Here is a 13,536-nt window from a genome sequence, read left to right as displayed (position 1 = left end):
CTTGGAGACTCTCTTTACAGCTACCTCCTTGTTTTCCAATAGCCGCTACCCGCGGGTACGGCTATTTTTGATACCTGAATGTTAACGGGGCAGGTACGGTTATCATAGTATCCGTACCCGTGGATACCCGTACCCGCTAAACTTTAATTCACAAAAAGTACCCTTATATATATATATATATATATATATATATATATATATATATATATATATATTAGTAAAAAACATTCTAGCCTAATTTTTTCTAAGTTGCACATCTTGTCTTCTGTCTTCATTCTTCAAACTTCAAGTATTGGTACGTTGTCTTCTTCCAAGTACACCCATTGACATTCTTCTCTTTCCTTTACTTGAAATTGGGCATATACATCAAATCCTAGATAGATAATGACGTTTATGGTACACTTGTTGTCAGATGATGAAATCAAAATAAGAATACTTGGCACGTGGCAATTGAGGTTTATTATTTGTTTATTTTGTTTATTTTTTAAGAATCAATTGGAGAAAATGGACTTTTTGATCAAAACACTAATTAAAGAATTTTAATTGTGTTGAATGTCATTTTATATTTACTTTTATAATTATTTGGACTTGTGTGAATTTGAATTTATTTGAACTTTATTTAAAATTTATGATAGTGATGTATTTTATTTTATTTTATTTGAATTTATGATTAAATATTTGTTTTTTAAATAATTTTGTAAATACCCACGGGTACCCGTGGATACCCGCGGATATGAAAAAAATAGGCGGATACCCGCATAACGGATACCCGACGGATATGGGTACAGGTACGGGGCAAATATTTATCTAGCGGGTAGGGTATGAGGGAGCTACTACCCGTACCCTACCCGCCCCGTTGACATCCCTAGTTATAGTTGTTTATTACAGTATATTATTACAATATATTTCTTATTTCATTTTTTATGTGCAATTTAATAATAACAAATTAATGTACTAAAATGTGTATTTTAGTTTACAAATTTAATTTTAGTATTGTTATGAATAAATAAATCTGAATATTTAAAATATGAAGTTGTTAAAAAAAATTAATGTTGATGTTTTTTTTAAACACAGATTCATGTTTTGTGTGTGTTTTTTAAATAAGGATTGATGTTTGTTTGAGTTTTTTTAGGTTAGTAAATATATATTTATTAAAAGAGATTGAGAAAAATAATAATTTTTTTTTCATACGAAGTATTATCTACGACATTTAGTGTAGACAATAAATATCGTTTAAAAAAATATAAAAATTATTTAAGAAAATGTTATTTGCAAGATAATTTCGTATGCAATCTTATGTAATTTATTTTTTTATTAAAAATATGTTTTTAGTATATAGTTTATTGTAAAACATCGTTCAGTCGTTCATCCCCTCACTTTGTTCATCTCCTTCCTTTGATGGTCGCTGTTCAATATCTCTCTCATTGCTCACTGATGCTCATTCTTGTTAATCCTGCTCATCGAACGTCTCACTACAAGTTGTTGATCAGAAGCTCACTGTGGTGTTCGTCCCAGGCTGATGCTCACACTTGTGCGAACGATTGTGTGAACTATAGTGCGAACGATAGTAGTGTGAACGATTGACGCTCACGCTCACGTTCCCAAGTTGACGCTCACACTCTATATCTCGACCCAGCTCGCGAGTGTTTGAACGCCATTTTTCGTGAGGAAAGCAGAGATCGAACCCAATTCGAGGCTGTGCGAATGAGGTTTACAGAGTGGCTTTTTTTTTTTTCAGAAAGAAGAAATTGGGGTTTTTTCCAAGTAAGTGAATGGTTTAGGGTTTTAGATTTTACATTTTTTTGGACAATTTTATTCGATCTTCCACTTTTTCAATGTTAATCTTAGTAACAATTTAATTTTAATGTAGGGTCTGTTTTATGAAAAAACCAATAATTGCTATGCTGAATCCACCTCTTTGGAGACTCTCTTTACAGCTACTCCTTGTTTTCCAATAGCCCCTTATACATAGTTCCAAATCCACCTTGTCCAAGCTTGTTTTCAAGGCTGAATCCATAAGTTGCTTTCGTGAGATCCCTTAGCCTAAACTTTTTCGGAGCCATAGAGGAGTATTGAATCTGTTGTATGGAGTTGATGTTGTTTATGTTGATGCCGACATGATTGTCAGGGGCATCTTCTGTGAAATTGTGTCCTGTGTCAAACTCCACTACTATAGGATAGCAGCCTGTGAAGTTCCATTGGAAGTAGCATTTACAATGCCAAGCCATTGTCTATCACTGTTTTGTGGGACAGTCCTATCTGAAGTTAAGATAAAGGCCAAGCCTTCACCACCAAGGGTAGTTTCTGGAGTTGTGTTGAGCACAAAAGTGGTGTTGAAGGAACCAATAATTGAATAAGAAAGAAAAGAAAGATTTTATTAAGAAGAACAGAACAAGAAATAGGAGAGAAATATCGTCCAAAGATTTCCTCTTTACGAATGATTTTTCGTTTCAAAAAGAGTCAATGCTCAATCTACAAATGAACATATATCCATCCACGTTTCCCTTTACTTCCTCCTATATATTTAACTCATTAACTCCCCCTTGCCCATGACTTAGATGCTGCCCCTTTTAATAATTCTAGGAAGTTTGAACTTTAATCCTTCCTAAAGTGCACTATTTAGAATTTAAATTTTGGATAACTTCTTCGTTTTGTACCAACATATCAATGTTATGACTGCAGTTTGAGTAGTGAGGAAAAGGAAAAACATAATGGTATACCGTTTCAGTTTTACAAGATATATTTGTTCTGTCAGGTTGAAGTTACAAGATATACATGATACTAATTGATCCTGATTACCAAAGATAATTACTGACACTTCTTTTGACATTTTATTCCTTTGAACTTGTTATCCATCATGAAAAAAATGAACCTACTCCTTTTAGCTGATATTTTTTTGCTTTTTATGATTTTATGTTGAAACAGGTTGGTCGAATGACATTGGTGGGCTGTTGGCTCTTGGGTATACTGTTGTGGTTAGTTATAAGCGTGCATCGACAACTGTCAATAATGGCAAGGTTACCATCTCTTTTGAGACCATTGATGTTCTTGGTGAGACATTTATATGGTGATGAGAGGAACTAATAGAAATGTATAGTTTTTTCTGATCCCATTAGACATGTTCTATGTAAGATGCGATCGTTTTGAGGACTCACCAGTCACCATGTATTTTATGTAAAGCATCTTATTGTAGATTTCACTATACTTATTGTTGTTTCTTTTTTTTTGTACGAAGGGTCTAGTCATAGTAGTATAAATAAGGGTTAATTCTTATATCATATTTAAAATACCTTATTTTCTCATTTTTGAGGATTTTTTATCCTTGCACTGTGAACTCTTTTTTTGTTTTTACAGTTTCTTATATGAAAGACTTTCCATGGTTTCTTCCATTTTGTTAAATAGAATTTTTTTTTTTATACTTTCTGCTCAGTCTGATTAAGCCTTGTCTGGTTGATAATATGGTGAGTTACTTATCTGAAAAATTGAAAAAAAAATCTCAGACTGTTGGAACGGAAGCATCAAGGATGGGTATTGATGAACCTTGGATTACCAAATCATATCTGGAAATGATTCTGAAGAGAAAAGGTAGGGATTGGGATGCTCTCCCTTTAATATAGTTTATGCACACTTAGTTAATTCAGTTGTTTTCCTTACAAGTGATGATAACTGGTACAACATGAAAAATATTGTGTTTTGAAGAGTGTGAGGACAACATATGGCCAATTACCTTCATGACTACTTGAATTGTTTATTTCCAGTAGATTATCTTAATTTTCTAGACTAGTGCAAAGATAAGAACATTTGTACACATATTTAATCTTTTTTTAAAACAGTTCAATATAATTAATTTGACAAGAGGCTATGAAAGAAGCAAATATTGTGCAGTGAGTGGTTTAGAGAGTTGTCAAAGCATGAAGGGGTCCAATAAAATGTGGAGAGCAGAAAGGGATATTTGCTATGTTGTAGTTATAGATTTAAATTATAGATATATTATAGTTATAGATTACAAATTGGAGAGAAGTTGCATTTACTTGTATTCAACTTCTCACTTCCATTTGTAGGTGTACCTCGTCTTAGTACTCCACCACTTGTGTCTAATACTACTGAGGCTGGTAGTCAAGAAACAACGATCATTGCCCCAAAACCAATACGCGTTACTCCTGATGTTGTTACTGGGCTTGAGGATTTACCTCAGCCATGGACTCGATCACCAACAAAATCTAAAATGGAACCTGTTGTGGCTGCATGGCATTTCATATCTTCAGATTCCTCCCAGCCTGACAATTCAGTCCTAGGTATTTTTCCTTGAATTGGAGGATGCAAATAATTTTGTAGATAATGCCTTTACTTTATGTATTTAAAAGAATGTGCACATTATATTAATTATTCAAACAACCATATTAAAGAAAATAAGAGTTTTCTTTTTATGTAAACAGTGAATCAAATGTGATCATGTCAATAGTTTCAGTATTTTGTCAAATACACATAGTTATGAAAGATTTTCTATCCATCTAAGAGTTATCTAGAGATCATACGATCCATTTGCATATATATATATATATATATATATATATCGACCTCTAATTAAAATTTGCAATTACATTATTTATTATCTCTGCTTTTTTTTCTAATTCCACAACAAATAATTAATAATAGAATAAAAATATTTAATATTCGTTGATATTGAGAACAGTACAACATCAAACAAAAAAATATTTAACGAATTAAAATAAAAATTCAGTCTACTTTTTATTTAATATGTTTAATTGGTTGAATGGGGCCACCCAGGTTAGAATAGACTAAACATTAACCCACCTTTTCGAAAATTTATTGCATGCAAGGGCTCACAAATAGACTATACATTTTTTATTATTTAAAATTTATTTAAAAACTCAAAAAAATATTTATATCTTATTGCTGAACTAATAACTCTCTCATCTGATGTTATAATTCATAATAAAGTATTACATTTGTACACTTGATGGCAACAAGGTTGTTCTTTCTAACATCTTTAAAAGTATTAAATTGGCAATTTTGTAGCAGTTTAGGTAAATTCTTAGTGTTTTTCTCACTTGTGATGCGATTATGCAGGGACAAGAAAGTGTGTGATGGATTAACAGACGAAAGCATGGAATCAATGTGTGGAAGGTCTGAAATTCAACAGTGTGACTTGTGATCTGTACATTGCAGATGCATACTTCGGGCTTCTAATGGTAGGACCAGGTGGTGGAGTGGCTAAGCAGTTAGCCACTTCTGCAGAAGGGGTTCCGTTTAGGTTCACAAATTCCTTGGACATTCACCCCAAAACCGGTGAAGTTTACTTCACAGACAGTAGCATCCTATTCCAGAGAAGCTAAATTCTGAACCCATGTTAACTTGTTAAAAATTCGAATGCTTTGTGAGTGATTACAGTGTGTTGTGCTTTGTGTGAACGAATGTGCATGTAAAAGTCATATTGAGACTTTTCTTTTGGTTACTGCTGTACTGAATAATGCTGAATCAATTTTGCTTCATCTCAGTCTCAGCATGCATTTTTAACAGTAGTAGTTCTGATAGAATCACTTATCTTGGAGAAGTTGTGCTTTTCAGGAGGTCCAAGTGGGTCTGTGAAGACTAGTTTGGCTCATAAAATGGCAATATAATTGGTTGTGAAGTAGTTTCCCTGGGAAGCTATTATAAACAAGTAAAGGATTTTAAATATGATGACTTCAACGCACTTGATTTATCTTTGGTATCTAAAGTAAGGTAATTGAGCAGTTTAGATGCAGTTGATTGGGTCACTCTGCATGATATTGATTGATGTCACACGTTCAAACACATTACTTTTTATGAATAAAAATGGTTTTATTTCTTCTGAGGAATCAATCTTTTTTAGTAATTATTTTTACCATGATATGTTAATTTAGTGTCACTATTTTTAGTTCCCATTAATTACCCTACTTCATGGTTTGAAGTAATAAACAACTTAATATGAAGCATTTGCTTTAGAAGATGTAAACCTTTGCATGGTTGGGGACAAACTCTGGTTAGACTTGATCTACTTATGAGCTTTGTTTGTATAATTTTACAGAGTCTACATGTCCTAGCGATTGCTCCAAAACTTGTCCTGTCAATTGCCCAAAACTCGTATCCCTGAATAATATGACAATCCAACTCAGTAACACAAAGCCATTAATTACATCTAAAAATCAGTGGAAGTTAAGGATTTGAAGCAAAGGAAATACTCTTTTTAAAAAAGTTGTTTTTTAATTTTGAATAATTTTCTCACAGTTTATTTTATATTTGTAAGTTTGTAACCTTATATAAATATTTGATTGATATTTAGTGCTAATTTGGAGTTATTAAGGTTCATAGAGTTTCAGAGAATTGAAGCTTGATTTTACTCCTGGGGGAAAGAATTATTACAACAACATTGATTGTTGTGATATAGCTATATATAGCTAAGAAAGGAAACTAACTTCCAGGAGACTTCAAACAACTACCACTCAGCTTTCAGTTAGATAGATGAACAACCAACTGACTTAAAAACTGAAAAATACAGAGATTCTAAGAAAAACTACAGGGGGTAGAACTCTATATCTTTTAGCGTTCTCCAAGACCTGTACTTTGATATTATAATATCTCTCTACAGACCTGGTTCTTCATTCACAAGTCTCCATTTCCATTTGCCAAGTAAAGCAAAATTAAAAAATCTCATATCTTTTAAGCCTAGTCTACCCTCTTCCTTAGGTTTACACATTTGCTCCCACTTCACCCATGCAATCTTCCTCCCCTCAAATCCCATCCCCATAGGAAATCCCTTTGTATTCTTAACTTTATATCAATTTAAATATTAACTTAAGAATAAATTTATATTTACGTAGAATTAATGTAATATTATCATTTTATATTTTTATATAATATTACATAACATTGAATTTACATTGGAAACTTTTTTTTTTCATTTAATGTCCTTTGAAACCGAACTTTTCTCATAGTTGATTTTTTTAAACATCAAGCCGTAGATAATATTAGGTAATATATTCCTTCCGTGTGTTTTTAGAATAAATTTCAAAATTAATACATTGAAAATCAAATCGTTTTTAAATTGTGAAAAATTAATCATAATGCATATAATAATATTAATAAATTTTGGATTCAAATTTGAAATCGTAACATACAATAAAAAAGAAAAAAAATGTGATAGCAAACATTAAATTTAACATTTAATGAAAAATATATACAAAAAATTAATTTTTGTAATAAATACTTTATAATATTTCTGATAAAAATATATAAATTCAAATATTCAAAAATTTTCGTTGACCCATAATGATATAATAATACATTAGAAAATATAATAATATGTAATAATGTAAATATAAAATATAATAATATTAATATAATAAAAATATAAGGTAAAAAATAAAAATTATAAATTTTTAAACTTTTAAAGATATGAAAATAATTAACTATTTCAATTTCAATATTATTGCAAGATTAAGATTCATATATTGTGAAAATTGGAATTCGAAATATATATATATATATATATATATATATATATATATATATATATATATATATATATATATTAACATTTTCTCTAAAAATAATCACCAAACTAAAACTTTAGAATGAAAGTGGTACTATTTGACTAATTAAATCAAAAATATACCAATAAAATTTGAATTTTAACATTAAAAAAAATTGTAAAATAGTGTAGGTTGTTTAACAGATTCTTATAATATCTCTAAACAACTTTCAAATATTTTTAAATTATAAGAAAGGTTCGTATTTAATAAATTATCAAAATCTGAAAAATGATAAATTGAAAAAATTTAGTGGAAATACATTAATATGCAAAATATAAAACAATAAAAGTTAAAAATATGATATAGAATGTTCCTGTAGAGAACAAACAAGATATGTTAGACACAAGTATTACCTTACCCTGGTTCGCTATCTCCTCAGCAGGCTTCTTCCCGGTTGATACATGTCGCTCATGGATATCTCGGTGTGATCGGTTTGGTCCGGAGAGGGGTTACGTGCAGAAGGGACTCCGAAGCTCAAGTCAGCATAATCTCTAAGAAAGTCAAATCTGGTGATTAGGGAAGTAATGAATGCGTACCTTTAATTCGTGGTGTCCATGCGTATTTATAGATTAATAATTATGTCTGGCCACGTCATGCGCTGAGCCCTTGTTTGGGCTATAGGTGGGCCTGGACCTTAGCCCAGACCCTTAGTTCGATTATTGTGGACTTGATGAATCTTATGGGAATGTTCTAGTTTTGCCAAGTCCTTGGTTAGTTTCGTGGAGTTAACGGCCTATGCCGGTTACCCTTTAGCGGCTTAGGCGGTTATTGTTGCTTTGGTTTGTCTGATCAATGTTGCTCCTTAGCGGTTTAGTCCGGGTATCTTAGCATGTGTATGGTAATTGTTATTATTTATAGCCTTGGTAGTTACATGGACGGGTTTTCTAGTTATTATTCGACTAGGCCGGCTAGGTGTGGTACATAAAAAATAAACAAGTAATATAATATTTAGGAACAAAAGCTCTATGGTTCTTAATAATATAATAATAAAATAATATATTAACATATTAGTCCTAATATAATAAAAATAATAGTAAAAATAATTAAAATATGGTGTAAAATAATAAATAAATAATTGTAAAATTTAAATATGAATTTTATAAATATTTTTAAATAATTTTCACATATTTTTGACATTTTACACAAACTTAAACAATAATTTAAAAAATAATTTTTATAACATAGACATCGGTATATAATTACAAGTTAAAATTATACATTCTTAAAATTTTTAAAGATATAAAAATCACTAATGATCTCGGTATATTAGCAGGAGTAGTTTGTGTTGCTGGGTTGATAAAGATACTGATGTTGTCCCTGATGCTGAAAAATTGATAGAAAAAAGGTTATAACTGTGAAACTAATGATGTACGAACCTTTCCAAAATTATAGATGAATTCATATATTTACGTTCTTTTAATTTAATAAAATAATCCAAACCTAGTTTAAGAAAAATGAGAAAAGCTTTTCCCATTAAGATGTTTACACGTGTATTGTACGGTCATTGTTAGCTGGCCGTCCCAACAACTGTAAAAAAAAAAAGAAAAAAAAAGAGTGAAAGATTGAATTTAAAAGATAGTTTTTGTTTTCCTCCCTCCCACTTGCGACGGACACTACTCGTTTAAGCATTCTTCTCCCAAATCTTATGTTACCATTTAATAAATCCTTTCTAACTGAGCTATGGTTTTGGCCTTGGAAGGTCTTGGAAAATTGGGGCGGAGCTGGTTGTTTTGAAGCGGGAAAATGTCACAAATCTGGTAAATCATCTCCCAAAATCCACTGTTATTGCGTTGATTAGTTGGCCATAGCTTGAAAATGGTAACTGTTTAAGAGATTCCGTTTGTTACCGGTTGCCACTGAGACCTTGTTTAGCTCTGCTTTTGTTTGAATGTTAAAGCAGTGCGTGAAGATTAGCAAGATTAAAATGAGAATTACAAAGATGAATTTAAACTTACTCTACCGAGGAAAGATGCAGATTAACACGTTAATCCCAAACAATTGAAAGCAAAACTCCTAAATTAAAGCAGTGTCCACTTTCTCCCACATTCTCCACTGCCTCTGCTGCTCCCACATTTGAGTCACCACCCTGAAAAACAAAAAAAGGACAAACAAAAACATATTCGAAGTTAACGAGTGTACAGTAATGATATAAAACTTTAAAACTATAGATAAATAGAACAAGAAGTTTTTTATGATCTTGATAATGATTTGCGCTTGGCAAGTATTTATTGTTGCTTCTTTTAGATGTATTTCATAGTTAGTAATGTTGCTTAAATTGATTCACTTGTCCTCTGCAGGTAAAATTCCTATTTCATTCACCAAAGATAAGTGCCAAAATGTTTGTTGCTTATGACTGATAGCTTACAGAAAATTTGTTATATTTTAACATACTAGCAATGTTAACACACTCCCTAAGCATAATATTTTGGAAGTTAGATTTGTTTATTTTATACAAGGATTGATTTAATTAATACTCATTGTATAGTATCCTTATTAAATTGCGTTGACAATTAGGCCATTAAAGACTAAACAACTTATTAAATTTTTAACAAAATAAAAAACTCATTGAAATTTGTGCTGTCATGGCCACTAACTTTATCTATCAAAACTAACTGAATCCATGAATTATACTTTTACTCGAAAATGTGAATAAATAAAATAAAAGTAGTTGTAAAAAACTAACTACTTTCAACCTTAATCAAACTTATTATTGTTATATGCTGAATGTAACTTTTATTTATATGTAATGCAAACAAAATTACATGATGTACACAAATGTCAATATGGGTGAAATTGTTGTGCTATAGCATTTTCATCCGTAAACCGATATCGAATCCTTCACCTAAAACAAATGCTCTTGTTATCAATATTGAAACTCTATACTTTTAGAACACTTTATCTGATGGCATCTATGTTACAAATTAATTTATAATAAATTAAATTTAAATATAAAAGAATTTTAAAATTATTATCGTCCCAAGTTTCAATACAATTTCTAGATGATACAGATAGTTATGTTTTATTAAATCTCTCATACTTCTACTTGAAAATTCATATCTCGGAAATGAATCAGTTTTAATATACTTCGAAATATAAAGTAATTGAATAATAAAATTAACCGTAAAAAACAAGTTCATTAGATTATTGAAGTCTAAAAAACAGTCATACTAATAAAAGTATTTCTTAAGCCCATTTAGCCAAGAGAGACATAAAACCAGCTCCAAGCAAAAGAAAAACATTTGCTCGAAGACGGAGTGTGCCACTTTGTTGCATTCTTGGACTCATGAAATCAGCTGCAAGAAGATCAACCAAAGCCATATAGATTAAGATTCCTGCTGAAGCTGCATTCAAAACTCCTTCCACAATAAGAGCAGTTGGACTGTTTTCATCATAAATACGTGAGATTCCTATGCCAATTCCAATTCCCACCGGAGTAGTCAAGGCAAAGAACAATCCCATTACTGTCACAGATACTCTTTTGAAGTTTGCCTACAACAATAGAACTTATTTATAAGTTAGATCCTTTATCCCTCTCCATTCCTGAGGAGTGAAATTCTCAAAAATACACATAAAGTTGCAGATAGAAGACATAACTACAGAATTAACCATATTTTCTTCGCTAAATTATAATTATTCACCAACTTTTTAAACGATACAAACAGTCTCTATATATATGAATTCCTCCCACATACACTTATAAGCTTATGGATACCATCTACCAAACCATTAGTTGTCATGTATAATGACTAACATCACACAAAAATTGCGTGGTGATTAATAATATAGTTCATCAAAGTCATACATCTAAACAATTTTTTTTTACCTAGGAAATATTTTGATGTAAAAGTTAAATATTTACCGTTGAAAAGTCGTATATGGTCCCACATATATTGTACTTGTAAATGATGGATCAAGCCATTAATTAATTTAATTAAATAAGTGGGTTAGAAAGCAGGCATGGGATAGTATTAGATAAAAAAAAAACAGGTTCAAAAATCCTGGGTTGTTTGTTCCATACCAACACAACAACACACATGGTCCCAGTCACAAATCATTTCACACAAAGCATCTTGGATCCTCACTCACATATAAGCATTTTGGATCCTCATTCACATATTCACATATTCTTTTTGTTCAGATTAAATCAATCAACCAAATTCATTTGGATACCTGAGATATGCAGCTTCCAAGTCCCATGCCTTCAAAGAATTGATGAAAAGTCAGCGCAGCTACCAGTGGTCTTATCGTGTTAGGACTCTCTGAAGCTCCCAAGGAAATTCCAATAATAACAGAGTGAACAATTATCCCCAACTCCAACACCTGTGTAACAGATTCAAAACCCCCGTTGTCAAATAAAGAAACCGAGAATGAAACCCTGATTTTTGAAGAAAAAATATTAGTTTGTCCCTTAACCTTATATATTTATTTATTTTTTTTCATTGACTTAGAGTCTTAATGAATACCTGTGATATGACTCGATGGCGAAGAAGCTGGGAGGATTGATCGTGGGAGTGAACAGGGCCATGACCATGGCCCTGTGTTGCATGCATGTGAAGTTCCACATGCCCCTCGTACCCTGTCTCTCTCTCCACATCCCCACTCTCAATCTGTACATTGGAATGGTGTTTCTGAAAATAAGCAGTGGCATATGTATCCAGCATGAGAGTCCCCATGGCAGTGCACATTGCCACAAAGCCCGTGAAGGGAAAATCTCCCCAGGGATGCTCCTTCAAGCACGGGGATGCCAGATTCTCAAATGCATCAGGTAAGACATGGATGAAGCCGGTTGCCAGAATTACACCCGCTGCGAGAGCCTTTATCAAGACGAAAATATTCTTCTCGGGACTTAAAGCGGGTATCACTCTTCCCAGAAGAGGAATACAAACTCCAATTCCACTCCCTATTAAGATCGATAGCAAAGCTATTATTTTATATTTCAAAGATTTAGCTGTGTTACTATCTTCGTTTTCTCCCTCACATTCTGCTGCAACTATTGGAACTACGATCAAAAAGACGAGAATAAAAGAAGAAAACAAATAATTTATCTTGACTCTATCCATTTTCACCAACAAGAAGAATAAGAGAAATTAGAAGGAAGAGAAAAGTAGGAGTAGAATGGAGAAAAAACTTTGAAGGATTGTTTAAATAGAAAATGGTGTTGTCAAAGTAAGTGGTTTTTGTGCAGAATCAAACTAACCCACTTTCTAACTTATAGCTAAGTGATTATGAAGCAAGATGATTTTTGGCAAAGAGACAATACACTTTCTTAATATCTTTTAGAAATTTATTGGTTATTTTTTCACATACTTTATTCTTTGCATGTCATATAACTTGTTTTCTTGTTTTCTTAGGTAATGTCTTATTAATAACAGGATCATGTGGAATCTCATCATTGATAACTGATATATCTTCTTTTTTGGTACTTTCTTTTTCTTATTTGATGTTTGGATGCACTTTCTTGCTTCTCCAAATTTTATTGTTATATTATGCAATTTTATTGTTGCTTCAATTGATTCGCTTGTTCTCTGCAAGTAAAACTCCTGTTTCACCAAAGATAAAGATAAGTGCCAAGATTAGAAAAAGAAAGAATATAATATTTGACTATCTAGCATTATTTTTTTAGTTTAATTTAGTGCCAAACTGTTTGTTGCTTATGACTGATAGCTCAAGAGTCTGACAAGTTACAGAATTGGTTGTATTTTAACATATTAGCAATGTTACCACACTCCTTAAGCATAACATTTTGGAAGTTAGATTTGTTTATTTTATACAGGAACTGATTTAATACTTGATTTAATAATACTCATTGTAACGTACCCTTATTAGATTGCGTTGACAATTAGTCCATTAAAGACTAAAATTCAGCAAAGAAAGCAAAAGACTAATTCTAAACAATTTATTAAAGTTTTTTTTAAAGGAACAAAATCAAAAACTTATTGAAAATTGTGGCTGCCATGGCTTG

At 31.5% G+C, this 13,536-nt stretch overlaps 2 protein-coding genes across 2 annotated transcripts; one reads left to right on the top strand and one right to left on the bottom strand.

Annotated features, from left to right (window-relative positions):
• Positions 1-1,377: 1,377 nt before the first annotated feature.
• On the top strand, positions 1,378-5,558 carry LOC146883325 (uncharacterized). Its single transcript, XM_085667228.1, has 5 exons — positions 1,378-1,764; positions 2,926-3,051; positions 3,501-3,585; positions 4,062-4,295; positions 5,092-5,558. Exons 1-5 carry the CDS (start codon positions 1,705-1,707, stop codon positions 5,115-5,117), a joined length of 531 nt encoding a protein of 176 aa, XP_085523354.1. The 5' UTR covers positions 1,378-1,704; the 3' UTR covers positions 5,118-5,558.
• Positions 5,559-10,757: 5,199 nt separating this feature from the next.
• On the bottom strand, positions 10,758-12,634 carry LOC146883324 (zinc transporter 3-like). Its single transcript, XM_085667849.1, has 3 exons — positions 12,038-12,634; positions 11,745-11,894; positions 10,758-11,063 (listed from the first exon to the last, which is right to left on the bottom strand). Exons 1-3 carry the CDS (start codon positions 12,632-12,634, stop codon positions 10,758-10,760), a joined length of 1,053 nt encoding a protein of 350 aa, XP_085523975.1.
• Between the last annotated feature and the right edge of the window lie 902 nt (positions 12,635-13,536).

The sequence above is a fragment of the Vigna unguiculata genome, chromosome 10 (genome assembly GCF_037176805.1).
Source record: "Vigna unguiculata cultivar grain cowpea cultivar isolate G323 ecotype 2 chromosome 10, ASM3717680v1, whole genome shotgun sequence".
NCBI lineage: Eukaryota > Viridiplantae > Streptophyta > Magnoliopsida > Fabales > Fabaceae > Vigna > Vigna unguiculata.
The sequence above is the reverse complement of the archived record's forward strand: the minus strand, read 5'-3'. Positions and strand labels throughout refer to the sequence as shown.